The following is a 24,742-nucleotide window of genomic DNA, read 5'->3' on the forward strand; positions in this document are numbered from 1 at the left end:
GAGAAACATTTGCTCCAATGGCTAAGTTGACTACCATTCATGTATTGTGGCTTTACAAGGGTGGCACCTCCATCAACTGGACGTCAACAATGCGTTTTTACACGGTGATCTGGAAAAGGATGTTTACATGACCTTGCCTCTTGGTTTCGGACAAAAAAGGGAGACTTAAGTGTGCAAGTTGAACAAATCCCTCTATGGTTTAAGGCAAGCTCCAAGGCAAAGGTTCGTCAAATTATCCAATGCCCTTAAAGCTGTTGGGTTCCATCAATCATGGTCTGGCTACTCACTAATCGTCCAAAGTCGTCATGGTAAATTCATCATTTTGTTGGTCTATGTTGATGATGTAATACTTGGAAGGAATAATCTGCATGAAATCGAAGAGATCCAACAATTTCTTTCTCAATGTTTCAAACAGAAGGACTTGGGGAAACTTAAATATTTTTTTGGGGATAAAAGTTGCATGATCAAAGCAAGGCATTACTATGTGTCAACGAAAATATGCACTAGAAATATTGGATGATGTTGGGTTCTTAAGGGCAAAACCTTCATGGTTCCCTGTAAACCAAAACTTATCCCTCACGCAAATGGAATGAGAATTGATGAAGGATCCCTTATCGTACAGACAGCTTGTGGGTAAGTTGATATATTTGACGATAACGAGACTAGACTTAGCATATGCAATTCATGTATTAAGCCAATTCATGGAGAAACCTCAACAACCACATCTTGAGGCTACACACAAGGTTCTCAAATACATTAAACAAGCACCTGGACAAGGAATCATTCTTCCTTCCACAAGTTCATTGCAGTTACAAGCATTTTACGATGCCGATTGGGCTAGATGTAAAGATACCAGAAGATCGATAACAGGTTATTGTATTTTACTTGGCAAGCACCAATTTTTTGGAAAACTAAGAAACAAACTATTGTGTCATGTTCTAATGCAGAGGCTGAATACCATTCTATTGCCACTACATGATGTGAGATGACATGGCTAAAGAATATCTTGAAGGATTTGAAAGTGAGTCACCCACAGCCGATCACATTGTTTTGTGATAATCAAGCAGCCATGCACATAACTCCTAATCCTATTTTTTCATGAACGTATGAAGCACATAGAGATCGATTGTCATCTAGTGCGAGAGAAATTCCAAGGAGGAATGCTACATACGGCTTATGTGCAAACAATTGATCAGCCAGATGATATATTTACCAAGCCATTGAGTTCGACGCAGTTCTAAACATTACTCAGCAAGTTAGGTGTCATTAACATACACTTCAACTTAAGGGGGAGTGTTAAGAAAGATATCTCAATCAATTAGTCAATATTGTAAATTGACATTCAGTTATTTACTTTCTTGTTTAGTTTCTAATTGGCCTTATTTATAGGCAATAAAATATGATGGCATTGTAAGGTGATTGTATAAAGTTGTAACCCTAGTGGATGAATATACACAGAAAATATTCCACCATTCTAAGCTGCTTATGAGCATAGAAATAACTTTTCATAACAAGGAGCACCACCTCCTCTTTCACTGACAACTTTTGCAGCTCAATGTCCTGTTAATATGACTGCAGCTGAGTTTGGCCAATCTACACAAGGTGTTTCTGCAACTAATACTTGGGTTCTAGATACAGGTGCTTCACATCATATGACATCAAATATTGGGAATCTAAATCAACATGTTCCATACAATTGTGGTGATAAAATGACAATTGGAAGTGGTGATGGTTTGATTGTTAAACACATTGGTTCCTCTACTCTTTCCACTCCTCATCATTTACTAGTTTTGAAGAATGTTTTACATGTTCCAACTATTACAGTTAATCTTTTGTCTGTAAAGAAGTTATGTATAGACAATGGTTGTTGGTTTATTTGTGATGAGATTGTATTTTTCATACAGGACAAGGCAACATGAGTGATATTGTACCAAGGTAGGAGTATGGGAGAGTTATATGAGATTCCTGTGAATGTGTTTTCTAGAAGGTTTATTGCTCAGTCTAATAAAGGTGTTGCATTTCTTAGCAAGGCAGTCAAAGTTTCCATTTAGCATAAGAGGCTAGTCATCCATCTGAAGAAGTATTGTCTACTATGCTCAAGAATTACAATCAGTTTGGTAGTGTTGATTCTTCCCCTTCAATTTGTACTTCTTGTTTGTTTGGAAAAATGTGTAGGCAGTCTTTCCCTGTCAAAGAAACTAGAGCTAGCTTTTTGTTTGAAAAAGTACACTCAGATGTATGGAGACCATCTCCAAATAAGTCTTTAGAAGGATTTAGGTAATATGTAAGCTTCATGGATGAATTTTCAAGGTTTCTATGGATATTCCCTATTATCAATAAATCAGTTGTGTTTCAAGTGTTCATCAAATTTCATTTTTTGTTGCAAATTAGTTTAATTCTGCAATCAAATACCTGCAAACAGATGGTGGTGGTGAGTATGTGAGTCACAGGTTTAAAACAATTTGGAATCCAAGGGCATCATTCATTCTATATCCTGTCCTTATACCCCTCAGCAAAAATGGTCTTGCTAAGAGGAAACATAGACATTTAATAGAGACAACACCTACTTTGATGATAGAAGCTTATATTCCATTAATGTTTTGGAATTATGCTTGTCTCCATGCTACATTCCTCATTAATAAGATGCCATGCAAGAATTTGGGTATGCAGTCACCTCATAAGTTGTTGTTTGCTCAAGAACCAGTGATCCATAGCTTGAAAATCTTCGGTACAGCAACATATCCTTTCTTGAGACCATATAATTAAACAAAGCTACAACCAAGGTCTAAACAATGTGTGTTTTTGGGTTTTGCTACTGGATATAAGGGTGTGATATGTTATGATATTTCTACAAGGAAGTTGGTTCTGTCAAGACATGTTATTCATAACGAAAGTGTGTTTCCATTCAAGTTGAATTCAAGAAATCGTTCCGGGAATTTGGTTGGTTCTCAGAATAGTCATTCATCTTTAGTGGTCATTCAATTGCCTATTTTTAGAACTAATGATCATTTCATTCCTTCTTCATGCAATGAAGTATAATCTACAAATCTAGAAGTTATTGAAGTTGGTACTGGGATAATTCACATGATCTAATCTTGTCTCCTGATCATTCACAGGATCTCACTGCTAATTTCACTGTCTCTTCTTCCTTTACTCCAACACCGTCTCAAGATACAATATCATAGTTACATGTTCACAACCCTTCACAAATTGAGGTAATACTTCCCATCTCTAATTCCCCCATCTACTTTTGTGTCTGATAACACATCTCATGGGGAATCTAGTCATCCAATGATTACAAGACTAAAGTCTGGTGCTATGGATAAAAAGTCTTACACAAAGTTTATTGCTTCTTTCCATGAATTACACTCTCTTTTGTTGGATGATGAATTTAAGTTATCTAGAGGTTTTTCTTTTCTGGCTGCAATCAGTGACTTAAATGAACCTTCTAGTTTTAGAAAAGCCTCTACCATAACTTAGTGGCAACTTGCAATGTAAGAAAAGTATAATGCTCTTAAAACTCAGGGAACTTGGCAACTAGTACCACTTCTACTTGAAAGGTCCATTATTGGAAGCAAATGGGTGTACAAAATCAAGAAAAATCTTGATGGAACTGTGTCTAGATATAAAGCTAGATTTGTGGCTAGAGGATTTTCTCAAGAACAAGGGCTTAACTACTCTGAAACTTTCAGCCCAGTGGTAAGATACACAACTGTCAGGTTTATTTTATCCTTGGCAGCTATAAGCTAGTGGGAATTAAGGCAGTTGGATATTAAAAATGCCTTCTTGCATGGAGAATTGCAAGAGGAAGTTTATATGAAACAACCCTAGGGTTTTGTTGATCTTTCTCATCCACATTATGTTTGTAAGTTGGTTAAATCTCTCTATGGTCTAAAACAAGTTCCAAGGGCTTGGAATTCAAAGTTTGCAAGCTACTTGCCAACATTGGGATTTATTGCTTCTTCATCTGATACAAGTCTTTTTGTTAAAACTGATGGACAAGATATCATTGTTCTCTTGTTATATGTGGATGATATCATCCTTACTGGATCAAGTGCTACTAAAGTTCAGAGTGTTATTCAAGACTTAGTAGGTGTGTTTGATTTAAAGGACATGGGAAGTCTTACATACTTTATGGGGTTACAAATTCAACATAGAGATAATGGAGACATTTTTGTTAATCAGTCAAAATATGCTAAGGATCTTCTTCATAAAGCTAGAATGGAGTCATGTAAGCCTGTTACTACTCCATGTAAACCCCACAATCAGTTGTTAATAACTGAAGGCAAGCCTTTACAGGATACAACTTTGAATAGAAGCTTGGTTGGATCACTTCAGTATTTGACCTTCACTAGGCTAGATATAGCTTTTGCTGTTAATTTAGTATGCCAGTTTATGACAGCCCCAATAGATACTCATTTTGGTTATGTGAAAAGAATTATGAGGTATCTTCATGGCACTACAGAGTGTAGGTCACATATTCATCTAATACAAACATTCACTTAACCGCATTATCTAACTTTGATTGGGATGCTGATTTGAACACAAGGAGATCAGTAACTGGCTATGTGGTGTATCTGGGTAATAATCCTATATCGCGGCAATCAATGAAGCAAACCTCAGTCTCTTGAAGCTCAACTGAGGTTGAATATAAAGCACCTGCACATATTGCAGCAGATGTGGCTTGGATCAGTTGTTATTAAAGGACTTGGGAGTTGTTTTACATGTGCCACCAACCATTCATTGAGATAATATGTCAGCCATTGCTTTAGGTGTAAATCATGTCTATCATTCAAGGATTAAACACCTTGATACCAAGTACCATTTTGTCAGAGAAAGAGTACATAAGGGAGATTTACTAGTGCAATACTTGCCTACTAATGAACAAACAGCAAATGTGCTCACCAAAGGCCTTCACAGTCCTACTTTCACTCGACATTGCTTCAATCTCAAATCAGGGTACCCTAGTTGAGATTGAGAGGGAAAGTCGACTTATATTGACTAGCCACGTCATCAATAATATAGCTAGGATAATTACCTGTATTGGATAAGATTGGTTAGTTAGGTTTAGCCGTAAGAAAGGCAGTTATGCTTGTATAAAAGGATAGTAGTGAGCTGATGGTTGTACGATTCATTTGATCAAATATACAATTCCTTTCTCTCCAAAGTTTTCTTCTCCTAGTTCTTCATTTCTGAGTTTTTCCTCTGCATATTTCAAGATCCTAGCTTTCTTCACTGTTAAGACTCCTCCCCGCTTTCATGTAAAATTTACATAATCAAAGTTTTCTACAACCTAATTTATCACCCAAAGATACCAAGAGTGAAGTTTTAGGATTTAGAGTTTCGTTTTGTTTACGGTTTACCTAACAAAGGATTCAAGAGATCAAGTGATAGCTTAATATGTGCTTCGAAATTGTGTATGAGTCGAATCAAAACAAAATATATTGAAGGCGTTGAAATTTTTTCTTTACCTCGTTCTTGGCCAGTCACTCAAGTTAGATTGATATTTTTTTTTTTTTCAGTTTTATTGTTTAATTATTTGATATTCATTCAACATTATTATTTTTCAAGGGTTTTTTTTATTGACATTCCACATTTTGTTGACTACACCCGGCATAAATTCTAATATTAAATAACTCATATCTTTTATAAAATGACTATTTAAGCCTAAAATTCTTTTAACAGCAAACCTAATAATAATTCAAGAACATGTTGAGATTTTTCTTTTTTTCGAGTTGCAGTCTAAGGTTTCAAAAGATTTTTTTTTTTTTTTTAACGAGAACTTAAAAAGCTCCCAGTACTGTTTACTTTAACGAAAAATCACGTTTTTACACTAAAAAATCAATCATGATACTATTCACTTTTACTCTTTATTTTGTCATTATCGTTAAAACTCAAAATTTTCAAGTCATTTTCATTAGTTTTCCTAAAAATGAAATCTCGTCCCAAGTGTCTTGCACCATTCTTTTATATCACAATTTAACATTTATGCATACGTATTCAACTGATTCCCAAATAACTAAGGAACGACTACTTTAGAGGACACTACAGCATCACAGAGCACAGCCGCAGGTGGTAAAGAACCTACAAACCTAAACGGAACAAATTACGAACAGAAAAAAAAACAGGAATTCTGGATACGAATACCTTTCAGAAGCTTTATCCTGGGTATTGACAGAGGCTCCCAGAAATACACACAAGACAAAATAAAATCTTACTCGTTACTGATTTATATAATACCAATCCAAAAGTCGAAGCGAAACTAAGACGAATCTCACATACTATTTTACCCTCTCATACAAATTTCAGAAACAATCTATGCCCACATATTAGTTCATGGTTATCAGCATATACGGATAGACGATATTTCTTTAATTCTAGGCATCTCAACACCTCAATGATAACCAAGGGGAGCCGGTGCTTCTCGCAATTCCTTGCCCTCGTAATGAATGTCCTGCAAGCAAATGACAGACAGATTATGAGACACCAGAGGTAATTGGAAAACATGTGAACATGGTAGCATTCGTTACATAGGCGTCATAGAGTGGAACATATTGACAACAAAAGTGACAAAATTGTAGAATCAATCAAAGGGCATAGGCATGGAAAAAGGCATTTAGTACTCACAGATGCAAAATGGTTGACATCGCGATGATGAGCTTCATCAGCACGAATCACAGGTAATGACATCCTTGAGCTTCGCATCTTTAGGTAACCTCCAGTAGTCAATAGCAATTGCAGGAGCCTGTACGTTTTCAATGTTGCCACTATCGATATCCTTCAAATACTCTGTATAAGAGTGTATAGCCTCCTCCTCCAGATACCCAACAATCCTATGTGCCAGTTTTGGGGAAATCATATAAAGACCAAAAAAGGCATTGAAGAAGACTCCCTGCACAATGAGAACCAGCAGTCTCTCGTACCACACGGGCTTCACAAGTTCAACCATTGTCATCAGGTGCATTCTCTCGTTCTCTGCCTCTTCGAGTAAAGCCTTGATCCAACCACCACTATGCTGAAACTTGCGCAGAGACCTTAAGTGCAGCAGCATTCCTCCGACCATGCCAGGGACAGCTGCCACAGTTTCCAACATCATTGCACGGCACCCATACCGTCTCTGAAACATATAATCCAATAGTTGAAAACAGAGATCGTATTGGAATAGAAAGAATAATCCTAAAACAAGATTTAGGAACTAGTATGATAACAAAACAAAAATGTTGCAATCACAAAACGCTAACTAAGCCAAATCAATTGAATCCAGGTTATCCTATCCTAATCTTGCTTTGGTTTTAATTAATAGGATTAGGAAGGAATTGGCTACGGTTGTGTATTTAACAAAAATACCAAAATAACAAGCACCACACAAATTAAAAAAAGAAATCATAAAAATGAAAAATGCACGAGCAAATTAATACCAAAAAAACATAAAAATAAAAAAGAGGAGACAAGCAACAAAACCTGGAAGAAAATATCCGTTGGAATCCGAAGAAGCTTGACGGTCCTCAAGGCAAATCTGTCTAGAAAAGTCTTCGGCACATGGTGCTTGCCCAGATCGATGGATAGGTCCGCCCTATAGGTTTCCCATGGCTGCACTCATCAAACAAAATTCAAACACTTCAAATTCCAAAAATTAAATTAAATTAAATTAAACCAACAAATAAAGCAATAAATTATAAAATTGCCACTAGTCCTCCTCCTTCTCACCATGAAGCAATTCCAAGGCCACTCAGTCCCGTCCTCCCTTGCGATCTTCGGCCTCTGAATTCCCCAGTAGTTCGACACAACGACGTTGCTGTCGCTTCCTTTCTTGCCGCCGTCGCCCACCGAGCTCCCGCTCTCCTTCTGCTCCTTCTCCGCCGACGTAGTCCCAACCGGTGGCGCAACAGGTTGCGGCGCGCTGCTCATCATCCTCATCCAGTAAAATCCGCTAAAACCGTCGCCGCTCCGACGGTTCAGGAACTCCGCGCCGTCCAAGGGCCTGGCAGCGACCGCCGTGGAAATGTACCGGTTGTAGTTCCGGGCACCGCGCAGACCGCCGACCAACGACCTCACTGCGATCCGGTTCATCTTCGCCGGTCGAAGAGGGTTTTAGATAGTGCACGTTTTAGGGGTTTTTGGTAAGAACACGGTTTGGATTGTCGCTTAGCGTTATGGCTTTTGGGGGTCCCTGAAGATCAACCACTTATATTGCAGAGAAGCAGAAGTTACTAGATGGGGGTTTTGGTTGCCTGCTTCGCGGGAACATCTTACCATTTTTGGCCATTTGCTTGTAGGTCAAGTACAGAATTTTCTGCTGTCTGGACAACGTGGATCTCACTGGAGCATGGGCCTTGGCGGTTGTGGCGTAAATTACGGAACTACCCTTGTCTGGAATTCCGATTATGTGGGAGTTGCAGCGTTGACTGGCGGTCATTCGGGCAATAGCGTGGCTCCATAGACGTTTCGCCACGCACTCAAGTTACACGTGTACGGTAGGGAAAGCAATTGCTGCGGGTGAGGCAAATTATTATTCCAAACTAGAAAAGGTCACTCACATGAGAAATATAATTTTTATTTTTATTTTTCTCAAATATTGTTTTTTATTTTTTTTTTATTTTTTTATTTTTTGGTAGGAGTTATGCAGGCATAAAAAAAATAAAAAATAAAAAGTGTTGGCAGTTATCTATATAAGAACAATTCCACTTCTAAAAACTTTGCGCCAACATCTAGCCTATTTATCCACTTAGTGAACAGTGATAGACTTCAATAAATAATAATAGGCCAAATGATTCTCCATCCCTAACAAAAAATAGCCTAGTACATTTTATTAAAATATGATTAAATAAAATGAATCTCCAATTAGACCTTTAAAATAATGATTTTAATAGGTTTTAAAAACCTATTTCCTTAGCCAATCATTTGACCGGCTCTCTCTCTCTCTCTCTCTCTGTCTTTCCCTATCTCTCTATCTATTTTCTCTCCCTCTCTCTCTTTTCCAGCTCACTCTCGTGAGCTCTCCTTCTCCTTCCTCTTCAAAACCTTCATCAAATCAAACACAAAATATTATTTTTGTAATCCCTGGAGCTCAAGGAACCCAACCATGGCCTTGCATGCAACATCGGTGCATGGTGCGAGGTCCTACCATTGAAGCCAAGAGCTTGAGGTCTCCTCATATCTCTCTCCCTTGTTCGCTTTGCGGGTCCAAGGGTTTCAGCTGCTACTGGATCTATCTCAGCGATTCAAATCCCTCTCTGGGTTTGAACTCTCTCTCTCTCTCTCTCTCTCCCTTTCTCTCTTCGCGATGGACTCACACTTCACGACTGCATCGCATCCGTAGATCCAAGCCGTCGATTCCATCCCTGACGCCAGCATGGCACCATATCGACCAATCCCAAGATCTATTAATTTTGGGCTGGCCTAGAGACCAACTTGGGCTGGGTGCCAGGCAATCCCGTGGGCTGGAAAGACTTCCCTAGGTGCCGGGCCATTTTTTTGGCTGTGTGCCAGCCTATCCCGCCCCCGGTGGAAGTGCTCTAAAAAGAAAAGGAGAGGGAAAGTGAGTTTAGAGGATAATGATAGGTTGACATAGCTATGAGGTTTAAAAAAAACAGCAAAAAGTTGTTTGTTCAAAGTGACTTTCTTTTCTCACATTTTTTTAAGGGAGTTTTAACGAAAAGCTCGCGGTACTGTTCACTTTAACGAAAAACCACATTTTTACACTAAAAAGTCAATTTTGGTACTATTCACTTTATCTTTTATTTTGTCCTTATCGTTAAAACTCAAAGTTTTGAAATCATTTTCATTAGTTTTCATTTTTTTTAATTATGTATTAAACATTATAACTGTAATTCACTAATTTTTTTAATATCAAGGTAAATTTTATTAATATATAATTTAGATAAAGTGATGCTATAAATAAATTAGGTAATGGTAAAAAACAGACATATTTGATAATGCTAAATTTGGCCATAAGAATAAAAAGTTGGTGGGAAGCAAAATATGAAATGCACATGTAACTGAAAAGAAAACATGTGACATGCACTTTATTCATGGTAGTAGATAATCCAAGAGTCATGGTAGTAGATAATGCAAAATGGTATATATAATAGAAAACTTATTCTAATTCTTGGCAAATATGATTTTTAGACTAAAATTATGAGTAAGATCAAAATATAATCTTAGTGCCTTGATACATTAATAATGTGACAACCCGTCTCTAATTTGACGTTTTTATAAATTTTAAAAGCGTGAATTGATGAAAATGCCCTAGAGGCAAGGACTTTGACTTCCGTTAACCCCTCGTTTAGAGAAACGTATAACTTATTTTTTTAGCATATAAACAGTAATAGGCCAAATGCATCTCCACTCCTAATAAAAAATAGTCTGGTCCATTTTATTAAAATATGATTAAATAAAATGAATCTCCAATTAGACCTTTAAAATAATGATTTTAATAGGTTTTAAAAACCTATTTCCTTACCCAATCATTTGACCGGTTCTCTCTCTCTCTCTCTCTCTCTCTCTCCCTCTCTCTATCTATTTTCTCTCCCACTCTCTCTCTTTTCTAGCTCACTCCTTTGAGCTCTCCTTCTCCTTCCTCTTCAAAACCTTCAACAAATCAAACACAAAATATTATTTTTGTAATCCTTGGAGCTCAAGGAACCCAACCATGGACTTGCATGTGGCATCGGTACATGGTGCGAGGTCCTACCATTGAAGCCGAGAGCTTGAGCTCTCCTCAGATCTCTCTCCCTTTGTTCTCTTTTGCGGGTCCAAGGGTTTCGGTGCTGCTAGATCTCTCTCAGCGATTCGAATCCCTCTCCGAATTCGAACTCTTTCTTCTCTCTCTCTCTCTCTCTCTCTCTCTCTCCTTCGCGGTGTACTCACACTTCACAGTTGCATCGCATCCATAGATCCAAGCCGCCAATTCCATCCCTGACGTCAGCATGGCATCATACGGGCCGATCCCAAGGTCTGTCAATTTGGGCTGGCTTGGAGACCAGCTTAGGCTGGGTGCCAAGCAATCCCGTGGGCTAGAGAGACTTCCCTAGGTGCCGGGCCATTTTTTTGGCTGTGTGTCAACCTATCCCACCCTCGGTGGAAGTGCTCTAAAAAGAAAATGAGAGGGATAGTGAGTTTAGAGGATAATGATAGGGTGACATAGCTATGAGGTTTTTTTTAAAAAAAAAAAAACAGCAAAAAGTTGTTTGTTCAAAATTACTTTCTTTTCTCACATTTTTTTTAATTATGTATTAAAGGTTATAACTGTAAATCACTAATTTTTTTAATATCAAGGTAAATTTTATTAATATATAATTTAGATAAAATGATGCTAAATATAAAATAAATTAGGTAATGGTAAAAAACAGACATATTTGATATGCTAAATTTGGCCACAAGAATAAAAAGTTGGTGGGAAGCAAAACGTGAAATGCACATGTAATTGAAAAGAAAACGTGTGACATGCACTTTATTCATGGTAGTAGATAATCCAAGATTCATGGTAGTAGATAATGCAACATGGTATATGTGGCGCCAAAAATAATCAAGAGACGACACGTGGATTTTTAGACTAAAATGACAAAATTACCCTTGAGGAGCACTTGAATTCCTATGCGCAAGCTATGGACAAACATCTCACAATCAAGTCAAAAGTGCCCAAAATAGGTAACAAATTCAAAGTTATTTCATCCATCCTCATCCTATATTTTCCACAAGTTAATTATTCCATAACCTTCAAAACATTCCATATAAATTGAGTTCATTGGCTAATTAATGGATTTATTCCTAATTAATCCATTAATTACCAATTAAATCACCCATTTCACAAAAAAAAAATATCCCAAAAGGCCAGCCACCTTTTCTCAAGAGGAAGACCGGCCATGCACTATTTATTCAACCTCATTTCCTCTAAAAACCTAAGTCCACACTATTTCAAAACTCCAAAAACTCTGTAAACACTTTTCTCTCTAAATTCTAACTTTGGCATCGGAGGTTCTTCGGCGAAAGCCCCCCTCCCCATTCATCGTGGGGGCGTGAAGCTCTTGGCCTTGACCCTAAGGTGTTAATTGTTTTGCAGGTGCAATTTTGTCCAAGAAGAAGGAGGCGGAAATTTGCATCCGCAAATTGGTGCTTTCATTGAGAGTTAAAGTACACACACTTGTAGAAGACTCTCGCATATTTTCTCTATTTTTTTCTTGTCCATTTGTATATTTTTCGTACGTTCTTATTATTAGAATTTTTTATTTGCAAAGATTCTTTGATAAAACGTCAAAGAAAAATACAATGGCTAGAAATTTAGAAAACTCCACAAGTGAAACTTCCAATATTCAAGAAATGGGACCGCGGCAATCCACGAGGCTAAATGTGATCATAGGTGGAGCGGCACCACCGCTACGGGGCTCCACCATGGCAACCACCACGGTGGCCACCACGGCCACCACCAGCGGGGAGGTCCATGGCACCACCACCACAGCCCGAGCCGTGCCATCTAAGCAAGCCCAAGCTGTGCCATCTAAGGCCCATGACACCAAAACCATGGCCCAAGCCATGTCACTCCAAGCCCAACGCGAGCCCAATGCGTTGCCAAGCCGAGCCCTAGCTTTGCACCCACATGCGCCACATGCCGAGCAGCTTACTCCCGTGGCCTAGCCTACTCCCGGCGAGCAGCCCATTCCCGTGGCCCAGCCTGCTTCAACCAACCTGCTCTCGTAGCCCAGTTTGCTCCAGTGGTCTTCCAAGCAGCCCAAATCGATCCAAGATTAGTTTAACCGTCCCCACTCCAAATTTCAAAACTGACGATCGAATTGAGAGCATTTTCACCACATTTTTTTGCGGATTTGACATTTCCTAACTTAAATCTCTCCCCCGGAGCCTACCACACTTCCACTACTCAAGGAGACACATTCCTTCCAAGCTATTCCATCTAAATGGAGAACAACACTTGTCTTGACAAGTCATAGAGTTGACAAGCACCCTCGCACAGCAGACGACCTTGGTGAACCAGCTTACAGCGCACCAAGAGGCAACGTGCCCTAGACGAGGTGTCCCGAAGTAGGACAAGGGCAGACAAAGAACCTTTCTAGCAGCGTCCCAGCAAGTAGCCACTCGACCAGCCACAAACTGAGTGTTCAGGCAATGTACACTCCCGATTGGGCCCCCGAGATAATGTATACTCTCGTCTTAGTGCGCGAATGAGCGTGCATTCTCAACTAGGCCCACGGATGAGCGTACATTCATGGTTAGGGTCATACTCCGATAGTCAACATGAGCAACCTTCCAAGCGAAGTGTTCATTTGCGGCTAAGCCTGTAAGGAGCATCATTCATCTTACATCGGAGTAGGTAGCACGACGGACGAAGAAAAGCAATCACTCAATCCGACTCAAGCTTAACCGACAGCCTGCGAATAACTCGCTCGTTTGCTAGGAACGCACCACACACACCACATCCACAGTATAGACGAGCCAAACACATGGAAGAGCAGCCTAGACCAGTAAGTCACGGCTGGGGGTAGCCGAGAGCTCCGCTACCCCAACAAAGGCAAATTCAGGAAGAAGTAGAGAGACTCTTGACCAAGCTAATGCGTAATTTTCAACGCAATGAGGTCGCTGACAAGGCACTACGATAGAACATGACCAACATCAGTAGGTCACCCTTCATGGACGAGATCGAGTAGGCAGAGCCTCCGCGAAAATTTTAACATCATTGTGAAGGAATGACCACATTGATTTGCGACACCTATTTTCAGAGACTACATTGATTGATTTTCAATTTTTAAGACCATCTTGATAAAGAAAGTCAATTTCAAGGATCATTTGTTATATAAACCCCTTTTTATATAGAGAAGACAAAAAGGAAAGGTGTGAGAGAATACGAGGGAAGAAGATAGTAATAGGATATGAGAGAATCATACTCCCTTGTAATGGGTTTCATACTTGAATATATCAAGAAATTAACTCTAATTTGGTATGGTAGCAGAGCAATTTTGATCCCCGTATTGCCACTATTGCCATCTAGCCCATAAGACCTGTCGTATTTATGTCTTCCACTTTCATACCATTCCAATCTTACTATTTCAGTTGGCCACATCTGCCAACATCCAATACCCCATAAACCATACCCGTTGGAATCACCCAACAAATTTACCCATAACCTTTGGAAATTCCTCATGTCGACGGAATTAATAGTCGTACATACCTATATCCCTACCTCCGCTGCAACATACATTGAATTCCTGTCTCGCCGTCGCGTTGCACCGACTAGGCCGTGCCATCGTCTCTTCCTCCTTGCAGTTTGCTCTATCATCTCTCTTTCTCTCTACGAGACACATACGCTCTCTTGTTTCAACAAAGAGAATTTGTTCAAGCAGTAATAATATTTTGCGACTCCAAGACCACTGTTTCAGCCATGGTAGCTACTCCGTCTCGATTTCCCCGTGGAGTCTCCAATTCTTGATCAAGTGGATCTAAAACTACCGATGCAAGGAAGTGTACTTATTGTGACAAGGATAAGCATACTAGAGACACCTGTTTCAAGTTCATGGATATCTTGATTGGAGGGTTCAAATGGAAGGAAAATCAAAAGAAAAGCATTGGCGGACCACAAGCATACGTGACTACACCAACGCCTTCCGTACCTCAGGTAGATCAATCTGCTCGCTCAGTTTCTCCTATTACTGCTTCCACTTCCTTAGTCGACAAAGGTAATTTTGGTTTTGCCTTGCACACTACATTTGTTGCTCCCAATAAACCTTGGATCATTGATTCAGGGGCCTATGACCACATGACCAATCATTGTACATGGTTGTTTCTCACGCTACTCCACCTTTAAATACCGTTAAAGTTGCTAATGGTATTTCCACTCCAGTGCTTGGAGCAGGGCTAAGACTACTATCAGGTAGATAATCAACGTAACAACCTTTAAAACTTTAACTTGCTCAAGCAAATAGAAAGAACTTGCTTAAGTTGCTAAGTACATGTCACCTATCATCCACCATATAAGAAAACACTACGTTTATATTACAAATAACAGGGTGCAAGCCGAGAGGAAAACCAGTAAATCTACGAACTGTTTTGTTCCGAATGGAAAACAAAGTAACTGCAGAAAAAATTCATAAGTTTAAAAACTACATTACAGTCATGGACATTATCTGGTGAGCAAGAGCTGGATCTTGGTTCAATAGCTCCCTCAAGTTGCTCTCCACCTCTGCAACCTGTTTCTCGATGTATTCCTTTGAGGTCTGTCCAGAGCACAAAAGAAACAATTTATTTCTGCCAAAGTCCAATAGATAAAAAGTTCTAGTCTTTAAATTATCACATAAACATGACATCGAGTTTAAACGCATATTAACACAGATACTGGACAAGCTCAAGCTCAAGCTGTTCCATTGAGCATATACAAAAGCCTCAACCAACCAGCAAGTGAAACAACAAAACCTCCCAAAACAACCACGAATGCATGTAATAGCTGAACTAATAACAAGTAAATCTAAAGTGACTCCAGCCTTCCTCTGCATGGTTACGAAATTCCAAAATATGAATAAAATTGAAGGCTATGAAGATCTCAAAAGCACTCTTCCGCACAAAACCCCATTTTCTCTCCCCAGTAACTTTAAAAGGTCCTTTTGTTTCTTTCCAACTGTACCACCACACCATAGTGATTATGCAATTATTCCTCAATGTTCTTTTTCTTTACTCCCACAAACAAAGCAATGCACAATTTGAAATCATCAACAAGGCACCAACCCAATTCACGAATGTGAATATCAAACAATAGTTCAACAGTCTTCACTATAAACTAGATTATAAGTATGTTAAATTTATCTTCTTAAGCCTTACAACCGAACTAATTGGTTTGTTTAATTCTAAATGTTAAAACATTTTGACAATTTCTTTCTTTAATATTAGAAAGATTTATACGACATTTATAGCATTATACAGTTTTTGACATCTATTCATATGTAAGCTAATCAAATGGGGCACGCTTGCTTTTAAGCAGCCCTAAAATGGAAATACAACTTCACATGCCAAATTGTGAACTATCATATTAGTCCCTTCCAGTTTTTTTCTTTGTTTTGACGACCTGGAGGGAGGGGGAGAGAGAAGGGGGTGAAGATAGTCTTTGTTTGATGTATTCACTAGCAAAATGTCACCCCAACCCAGTAAACTTCTTCTGGAAGACTTAAATGTCAAAAGACAGAGCCTTAGTTGTGAAGTCAGTTGAAGGATCAGTTCACCTTATTAAACAAGGTTCATACGAGATGATCACATTCTACCCATTGAAACCTTCTAAAAAGTACAAGGTATTGTTTTCTCATCCATGAATTTGGCAGGTATTTAGACACACTCTTAGGACATAATTATAATGTTCTTTCCTATTATTACATCATTCTTCTATTTACTATGATGACAAATAACATAGCAACAAATAAAGATGGTCATAGCTTCATACAGATCTTTTAGGCTTCTTATTTCACATATCTCAACATCTTGGACGGATAAACTGAAACTAAAACCAACAACATATAGAATTTATAGATTCAAGATAACGAAACCCATTTATATGTGGCATTCAAATGGATGAAAATCAACAATATGACGGAGCCTTTACACGGAATGGATGTTGTTAACGTCTTTATAGCAGAGTACAATTTTGTCTGTGGAGTCTGGAGAATGCAAAATGAAGTTTCCTAGGAAGAGATGCACACAGTAGAGAACAAGTTCCTAAATGGGGACTAATAATGAGGCAAAGCAGATTCTGCAAGCTCGTTATTACTGAAACCTAAGTGTATAAATGCAACAAATTTATTGAGCATTGACATCTAAACTTTGTAGTGGTATCTCTAAAAGGTGTATTGAAATCGAAGGTGTATATATTAACTTTCTTCCCCACAACCATTACGAAACAAAGCAAACTATAAAGAAAGAAAAGGGACCGTTATTATTCAAATGAAAGCAGAGATATACCTGGAGCGAGGCGATTGCAGTCTCACTATCCTTGAGCTTTTGTTCCTGTTCTTTCACTAACACTGACTTCGGCTCTAACACAAACCTACCCAGCATAACAAAATGTATCATCAAATAGTATATCAGGCAGCTCACAAATCAACAACAAGACCTGAACAACTCTATCTAATTTCATGTTTAAATCCGGAAATCCGAAACTCACGTTCTCCCTGCAAAACAGATTAACCAACAAAATTTATCAAATTTATACCCAAAAAACATCATAATATAAAAATCAAAATCCCAAAAGAAATGGGTCACTTTTTTTCCCCGAATTAAAACTGAGAACAGAGAAAATGGGTTGCTTGAAACGAAGTACCTATAGATTTGTAAGTATTTGAATCATCAGATAGAGGCCGCAGCTCCTCCAAGGTTAGAAAAGCACGCTTCTTTTCTCCTTCCTTGTTCCGCATCTGCGTCTGCACCTGAAACCCACCTCAGTTCTCAGCAAATCAGTTCAATTTTCACCACCTATTTAAAATTTATTAATTAAAAAATCATCTGGATAAATAAAAAAACCTGCTTCAATTTCGCAGTGTGCTCGATCATGCGGCCTTGAATCTCCAAGAACGCCTGTAAAAATTTGATTGTTCTTGTAATTAGTAGCGAGCGAGATAAAGTGGAAAATCTAGAGAGAGAGAGAGAGGGACTTACAGCCCTGTTGGCTTCGTCGGCCATTTTTGCAATTGAAGCTTTCCTAGTCGGAGCGCGACGGAGGCTGAAAAATCAGAATTCTGAGCTCGCTACTCCTCGTCAGTGACTCAGTCATGATTTGGTAAATGGGTTTTGGGTATTCGGGTTCGGGTTTGGGTCTTCCAACTTCCAAGCCCCAATTAGTATTAGGATGCCCATCAATTCATAGGTCGTGCGTCCAGGTCTTTGCAAGGGATCTTCGTTTTGTTAATGCTAAACGCGTTTTTTTGTCAATATCTATGAGAACCATCAGTTGCACTCCGATGTGACCGGTCGTGCATATTCCGCTGTGTGCACGTGTTATTGTCTTCCGCAACTACGATAAACGTCATATGTTTATTGTGTAACTAAATAAGAGGTTTTAAGTTTAATTCTCGTCAATTATTAGTTTAAATCATATTATGTTAGCCTATTATGAGTCTAAGTCCATACTCTTTACAGTGTAGATAATATCGTTTGTTTAAAAATAAAAATAAAAACTATAACCATGCGAATAGTGCTTAATCATATATGATTGACTGATTATTAACATTAATGATATGAATACCATTACCACCATTTAATTTTCTGTTTTAATCATGTTAGTGATTCAAAGGAGTTAAAGAACTATAATTATGTTATGTAATTGTCTTTTAATCACGTATGTATGAATCATATAATTGATTAATAAATGACAAAGTTATTCGCGTTGCCATTTTTGCACCATGGATCAATAAAACAAGGACACTTTTTACAGAAAAATAAAATTAAGGATACGTCATCCAAAAGTGGATTAGGCAAACAAGGTAAGAGGAAAATGCGAAACATATACTTGACGCCAAAAGCCAAGAAAGTGACATATTAACTCGTCCGACTTAACAAAGTTTGAGAAATGTAAATGAGATTTTTTCTAAAAGTATGATTCTTTAAAGATTATTTGATCATTTTATATGTTTGATATAATTTTCGTGCTAATATTATAAAATAATGTGTTAAAAATATAAGGTGTCAAAGAATTCATAAAGAATCCCCCTTAGCGTTTCTTAGAATCTTTTTGTACTACCCTTTTTTTGGGGTAAGGCCTTTGGTAATTCTACTTTAGACTTTAGAATAAATCAAGCCTTTAATAAAAACAAAAAGTTTTAAGTGTTTGGTGGCTCTGGTTTAGACTCTTAGACTTGAAGTCTTTAGTAAGAGATAAAGAAACATATAATTTTAAACTTGGTCATGATCGCATATGTCGTTGATAATTGATCGAGAATTCAATTTATGATCAATTTAGTCAATTTATAATCACGTATATCGCTGATAATTGATTAAGATTAATGATTGAAGCTTGACCTATGATTAATTTAGTTAATTTATGATCATGTATGCTGTTGTAAATTAGTTTCTATTCCAAACGATAAAAAAAAAAAAAATGTCTATTTCCCAATACCAAAAAATGAAAATGATTGTTTCTTTGAATATGGGAGACTAGACTACTTCTTTGTCTTCGTCCGTCTCACGTAGACTCGGCAAAACAAAAAGCAAAAAGTGACAGAATATTGCAAGTGGATTAACGAAGTGGACTAAAACAAAAGTACCCCAAGAAAATAACAATTCACTCCCTCTTTGATTTTTCTATTGACGAAAAACCCAACTCATATTTAAATTTGCGTAGAGACTAACCACAACAGGTAGCCTAGTAATTGAAGAAGAATTTTATTCTCGTATTTCACACGACATGTTCTAATTCGATTTCTGATACATCAATGCTGGCCGAAAAGATAAACTGTTTTGACCAAGCTACAGCTGGTTATTTTATTATTTTTTTATTTTTTATTTTTTTAAACTTGCAGCGAATTCGGTACGTTTGGTTTGGCGCTTTCTTCGCCCCAATGCCCTTCCAATTCCAAACACGACAAATAAGGGCCAAATCTTTCTCTCTCTTCAAGAACAGCTTACCCCGTCTCTCTCCTCATTTTCACCGCTCTCTCTCCTCCCTGTATTTATCTTCTCCTTTCTTCAACCTTTGAGTGGCTTTCTGGTGGCCCAAGGAAAACAAACCAACGGAACCAAAAAAAAGGCACAAACTTTATCTCCTTTTCCCGGCCACCCACATCGGAACCCAGATCGAACCCGGACCCGAATTCTCAGAAAACCAACCCCACATTGACGATTGAGAGATGAACCCACAGTAGATATGGATGTGGGTCATTGAATCTTTTCAGTTGTCAATGCTAATAGTTGGAGGAAGGGAACGGGTTTGAGATGTGAAACCGGATTCGGGTGCGGATACGGGCTTGGTTTTCAGATTCATGGGGATTTGTTTGAGTTCTGTAAAGGACCAGCATTCCAATTATACACACGCCAGTCCTCAAGGTATTATTTATTTCATCATACAATTTCATTTCACATTTAATTCTGGAAAATATTGGAAAATGGTTGCTCATTAAATTTTGTATATAATGTTGCTTGCCGCCTTTAAATGCATTTTGCAGTTTTGGAACCTTTTTTTTTCAATTGCCATATTTTTTGGAAGGATTTATGGGTCTCTTAATAAGGAATGACTCACAAAGGCAGGGAAAAGTTTGGGTTTTTTCTACGGGTACTGCTGGGGTGAGTAAATTCGTAAATAAAATTTTAGAAATGAAAGGACATGAAAGTTGATGATTGTTTATTACTTAAGCGTTAATAAACGTGCGACATATCATTTAGTTTCCAAATTTAATCTCCTTAAGATTACCTTTCTTTTGCATTTTTTAATTTGTTTTTGAAGAACCAAAGTTTTCGGTTTTTAGTTTTTGTCATTTGTCACATTTTCTAACTAGATGATTGGATTTGAAGCATTTTATTGAAGTTTGTGAATGTGAGAATGTATGTGTCAAAGGTGGACAATTTTTAATGAAACATCATAGATTCTGATGTTGGAGTAGGTTATGTTTTCTTTCCAGGGATGCTTTAGAAATTGCAAGTATTTTGTGACATGAAGGTAAGAGGTTGTTGAACTTCTTGAACATGGTTCGGATATATGTGAAATGTCCATTCTGTGCATTTTCTGCGGCTAAAATATTTGTACTTCAGTTTCCGTATTTCAAAATTCAAAATTTTCAAACGCGTTGATTGGTTGAGAAGAAACTAGAAATTGTATTCTTTCTATGTTAGGATAATGGCCTGCTCAACAAAATTAGTATCGTGTGGATTTTTCGGAAATATTGGGTAACTGATAGAATCACTTCTCCCTTCTTCTTGTGAAAAAATTCAAATCGAGTAGGAGATGACTCTGTTGTATCTTCTCAAGCTCCAAGTAGAACATCAAACACCACTCCTTTGGCTTCCAAGAATGTCAAAGACCTTCGCCAAAGCCCCGGATATATCAATGTCAGCATATTTACTTATGATGAGATGAGTTTGGCCACAAAACATTTCCGGCCAGATCTAATTCTTGGTGAGGGTGGGTTTGGAGTTGTATATAAAGGAGTTATTGATGATAACGTGAGGACTGGATTCAAGACCACGCAAGTTGCCATCAAGGAGCTTAATCGAGAAGGGTACCAAGGTGATAGGGAATGGCTGGTATTTGACTTATCTTACCCTTTTATGTTATTTTCTGGGAAATGAGGCTTTATTGTAGTCAATTTTTAAGTTGTGCAAGTGAAAGGTTTTAATATACTTGGTTTCCATACCATTCATAGATTGCGGATTAACATTGTCCCAAGCTATTCCCTTTTTTCTTTCATCGTCTCATTTTGTGGTCATGGTACTATCGTAATAGATTTAGTCTAGCATGCTTTACAATCGAGTTATTCCCATAAGTTCTCTTTGGAGACAAAAAAGGGAAACATGTATGGTGCGTTTCATGTTTTCCTTAAATAGTGAACTGGCTAATTTGGGGAAAAATCAAAGAGATATAAGTTGATTTTAATTTTATATTGCAAGGATCTTCTCAAGGAGAGAAAAAATTAGCAAAATCATGTCCTGTGGGCTTTAGAAATGAATACAGTAGATGATCTTTCCCGCTTAAACAGGTAGTTCTTTCAACAATTCCTAGTGCACTGGACAGGATAGTTGGAAACCAGGAGACTTTATCGTCTGATTTCTATTAGCATTTTTCCTATGCATTAAGATTACTTTTTTATCCTTTCTTCATAGATTGTTGGTCTTGCAGGCAGAAGTTAATTATCTGGGACAGCTGAGTTATCCTACTCTTGTGAAGCTGATTGGGTACTGCTGTGAGGATGACCACCGGCTACTGGTCTATGAATACATGGCAAGTGGCAGCCTGGAAAAACATCTTTTTCGCAGTAAGTGTCGTGTGCCATCAGAATTTCGTGAGATACTAAGTAAAATGATGTCTTATGCCCTCTATTTCTCACATGTCATCCCTAAACTGTGCGCTCACATATCATGTACCGCCTTTTAGTACTTCTTTTTTCTTGTCTTTCCTTTTTGGGTAGTTTGTACGCTATTTCTCAATAGTCAAGACCTCCTTTGGAGTGTTACTATTTAGCTTCTAGAATCAAATGTTGCTCTTAATTTAAGAATGTTAAAAGTCGATCATCTAGCTTGACCTGTAGCATATTCTTCTTATCTTTATGACAAGACTTATTTTCTTCAGTTTACGTATTTGTTTCACTTCAAACTACTTGGAAACTTGAAACCTGTTCATGGAGATAGACACTTTTTCATCCTGCCTGGTTTTATGTTGGCCATGAAATGACTTTTTGTGAACGAGCGTTGTTTTTCTAGTGGTTCAATGTCTGGAATGTTATGTAGCATTGCTTATAAGTTATACCAAGTATGCTGCAGGAAGTGTACATGTAGACTGTATTGTAAATATTGAATCTTCCTCAAACTGCATATTGATCCCCTGAAACTACTAAAGATATCTCGAAATTATTTTTGGGTATTCTAGTTGATACTTCTGACACATCAAGAACTTACTGCATATTGTGTTTGTAATCATTTCTCTTGTTTTGGGTGGTAGGAGTGGGCTGTACGCTTACATGGTCAAGAAGAATGAAGATTGCTTTAGATGCTGCGAAGGGGCTTGCTTTTCTTCATGGTGCAGAGAGACCAATCATTTACCGCGACTTCAAGACATCAAATATCTTGTTGGATGGGGTTAGTTGTCTTGTTATCTTTTATACTGTGTTCTTAACTGTTGAGCATCTTATTTGATGTGCCGTTAGAAATATTTAAAAGAGCATACTTTCACATTGAAACTCAAACCACGCGATGAAGCCCACACGAACGTTAATTGTCATGATCCTTTATCTAAGTCTGGCAAACAAAGACAGGTGTTTTCTGATTGAATACTATTATGCATTTATATTTTTTAGGAAAATGAGCGATTTCTTGTGAATAACTTGTGTTGGTTGTTTTTACTGAAATTTGAATTATAACATGCAGGATTTTAATGCAAAGTTGTCAGACTTCGGCCTTGCAAAGGAAGGGCCAATGGGAGACCAAACCCATGTTTCAACACGAGTGATGGGAACGCATGGATATGCTGCTCCTGAGTATGTAATGACTGGTGAGTGGTTTCTTGCCACCGATTTATATTTGTAAAATGTATTTTCTTTTCTTGATAGGAACGGACAAATATCTTTTAGCATTTTTCATAAAGATATGCAAAGAACTGTCATGGATGTTATACATGGTTGACTAACATCTGATCATATGCATTGGTTTTCATCATGGTTTTTGTGCTTCTGATTTAAAGGAAAAATTGAGAGGAAGTTGTTTGAATATTGATAAGAACTATCCCCTCTCTCTTCCTCCCTCGTGTTCTCTCTCCATATACATCAGTTTGGCAAGTGCGTGGCTTTTATATGAATGCTTTTGCAGATGAAACAATATCAATGTCAAGTCTATCTCAACTTGGTTTTTTGTAGGAGTATACCTTTTAACAAGTAATATGGCATAATTCCTTATTTATTGTTGATAATATTTACATAATAGTATACTGTGACTGAGTATTAAGTTGATCCAAACAGGGCATCTCACCGCCCGAAGTGATGTTTATGGATTTGGAGTGGTACTTCTTGAGCTGCTCATTGGAAGAAGGGCAATGGATAAGAGCAGACCCGGCCGAGAACACAACCTGGTTGAGTGGGCTCGCCCACTCTTGAATCATAATAAGAAACTTCTGAGGATTGTAGACCCTAGACTGGAAGGGCAGTACTCACTTAAAACTGCAACGAAGGTGGCCAATTTGGCATATCAGTGCCTTAGTCAAAACCCGAAAGGGAGGCCCCTTATGAGCCAGGTGGTTGAAATGCTGGGTTCTCTTCAGACAACAGGAAACGATGAACTTCAAGGTGGAGAAGGTGGTGTAACTCTTTACGAGGCTCCGAAGGGAACCTTTGGAACTCCCGCCAGGAAGAGAGACCCGAACAGAAGAGACGGTGAAAGGGGTGGAGAGGCACGTAGAAGGAGCAAACCGGGAAATGGAGGTAGCAAGAGCGAGCCTATGAAGGATATCGATAGTAGTAACGTGTCTCCAGATTTTGTGACATGAAAAGTAGCTCCGACTGGATGGAGGGTTGAAACTGTACAAGATGAGATCAACTGGTCTGTCCATTTGGTGTTTTTGAGTTAAATCCATGCCCCGGGGCGGGGCGAAATTTGTGATTAACACTTTGTAATTCATTTTCTTCACACTGTATTGTAATCACTATCGTGTACGAATGAGATTATAATTTAGTAGAGCATCTCAAGAAAACCCTTTTTTCCCTAACTGTTCTTGTGGATCTCTACTCACCTTTTCTCTTTTCATTTTGTTGTACCTAATAATAATAATAGCAGTGTGTCTATTTGTACCCAGAATTATAACCGAAAAGTACAACACAAAGAAATGGTATTTTGACCATAATAAATTAATAACATCCACCATTATTGAAAACTCTTTGTCGAAGTAAAAAATAATAGATAAATTTTATTTGAACTCGTATACTTCTTTCAACACAAAACTTAAACTTTAAATGTGAATTGTCATTTTTGTCCTCTTGCATAATTACCATCAATACAAGATGAAATTAAACCCTCTATGTTCATTCTAGGTTAAAGGTAAAACCTTAACATGCTCTCACGGAGAAAA

The 24,742-nt window shown here is 38.0% G+C and overlaps 3 protein-coding genes across 3 annotated transcripts; 1 reads left to right on the forward strand and 2 right to left on the reverse strand.

Annotated features, from left to right (window-relative positions):
• Positions 1-6,204: 6,204 nt before the first annotated feature.
• On the reverse strand, positions 6,205-8,182 carry LOC103937089 (ubiquinol oxidase, mitochondrial). The gene is given in 5 exon segments (XM_009347006.3): positions 6,205-6,454; positions 6,628-6,678; positions 6,680-7,117; positions 7,462-7,590; positions 7,708-8,182. Coding segments are annotated over 5 exon segments (1,041 nt in total). The 5' UTR covers positions 8,071-8,182; the 3' UTR covers positions 6,205-6,394.
• A 6,701-nt stretch (positions 8,183-14,883) lies between these two features.
• Positions 14,884-17,869, reverse strand: LOC103937087 (prefoldin subunit 1-like). Its single transcript, XM_009347005.3, has 6 exons — positions 17,641-17,869; positions 17,506-17,559; positions 17,306-17,411; positions 17,150-17,156; positions 16,948-17,032; positions 14,884-15,221 (listed from the first exon to the last, which is right to left on the reverse strand). Exons 1-6 carry the CDS (start codon positions 17,662-17,664, stop codon positions 15,108-15,110), a joined length of 390 nt encoding a protein of 129 aa, XP_009345280.2. The 5' UTR covers positions 17,665-17,869; the 3' UTR covers positions 14,884-15,107.
• A 1,710-nt stretch (positions 17,870-19,579) lies between these two features.
• On the forward strand, positions 19,580-24,382 carry LOC103959411 (probable serine/threonine-protein kinase PBL17). The gene is made up of 6 exons (XM_009371760.3): positions 19,580-20,022; positions 20,915-21,216; positions 21,809-21,944; positions 22,628-22,764; positions 23,053-23,176; positions 23,640-24,382. The coding sequence occupies exons 1-6, from the start codon at positions 19,959-19,961 to the stop codon at positions 24,161-24,163; spliced, it is 1,287 nt and encodes a 428-aa protein (XP_009370035.1). The 5' UTR covers positions 19,580-19,958; the 3' UTR covers positions 24,164-24,382.
• Positions 24,383-24,742: the final 360 nt, after the last annotated feature.

This window comes from the organism of the source record quoted next, unplaced genomic scaffold (assembly GCF_019419815.1).
Source record: "Pyrus x bretschneideri cultivar Hongxiangsu unplaced genomic scaffold, Pyrus_bretschneideri_v1 Contig36, whole genome shotgun sequence".
NCBI lineage: Eukaryota > Viridiplantae > Streptophyta > Magnoliopsida > Rosales > Rosaceae > Pyrus > Pyrus x bretschneideri.

Coding starts and splice junctions, on each gene's coding strand:
- LOC103937087 (XM_009347005.3), bottom strand. CDS start 17,664: ATGGCCGACGAAGCCAACAGGGCT. Junction 17,560..17,640: donor CCGACGAAGCCAACAGGGCT/GTAAGTCCCTCT, acceptor AAATTTTTACAG/GCGTTCTTGGAGATTCAAGG. Junction 15,222..16,947: donor CTGCAATCGCCTCGCTCCAG/GTATATCTCTGC, acceptor TGCTCTGGACAG/ACCTCAAAGGAATACATCGA.
- LOC103959411 (XM_009371760.3), top strand. CDS start 19,959: ATGGGGATTTGTTTGAGTTCTGTAAAGGACCAGCATTCCAATTATACA. Junction 20,023..20,914: donor TACACACGCCAGTCCTCAAG/GTATTATTTATT, acceptor CAAATCGAGTAG/GAGATGACTCTGTTGTATCT. Junction 21,217..21,808: donor AAGGTGATAGGGAATGGCTG/GTATTTGACTTA, acceptor TTGGTCTTGCAG/GCAGAAGTTAATTATCTGGG.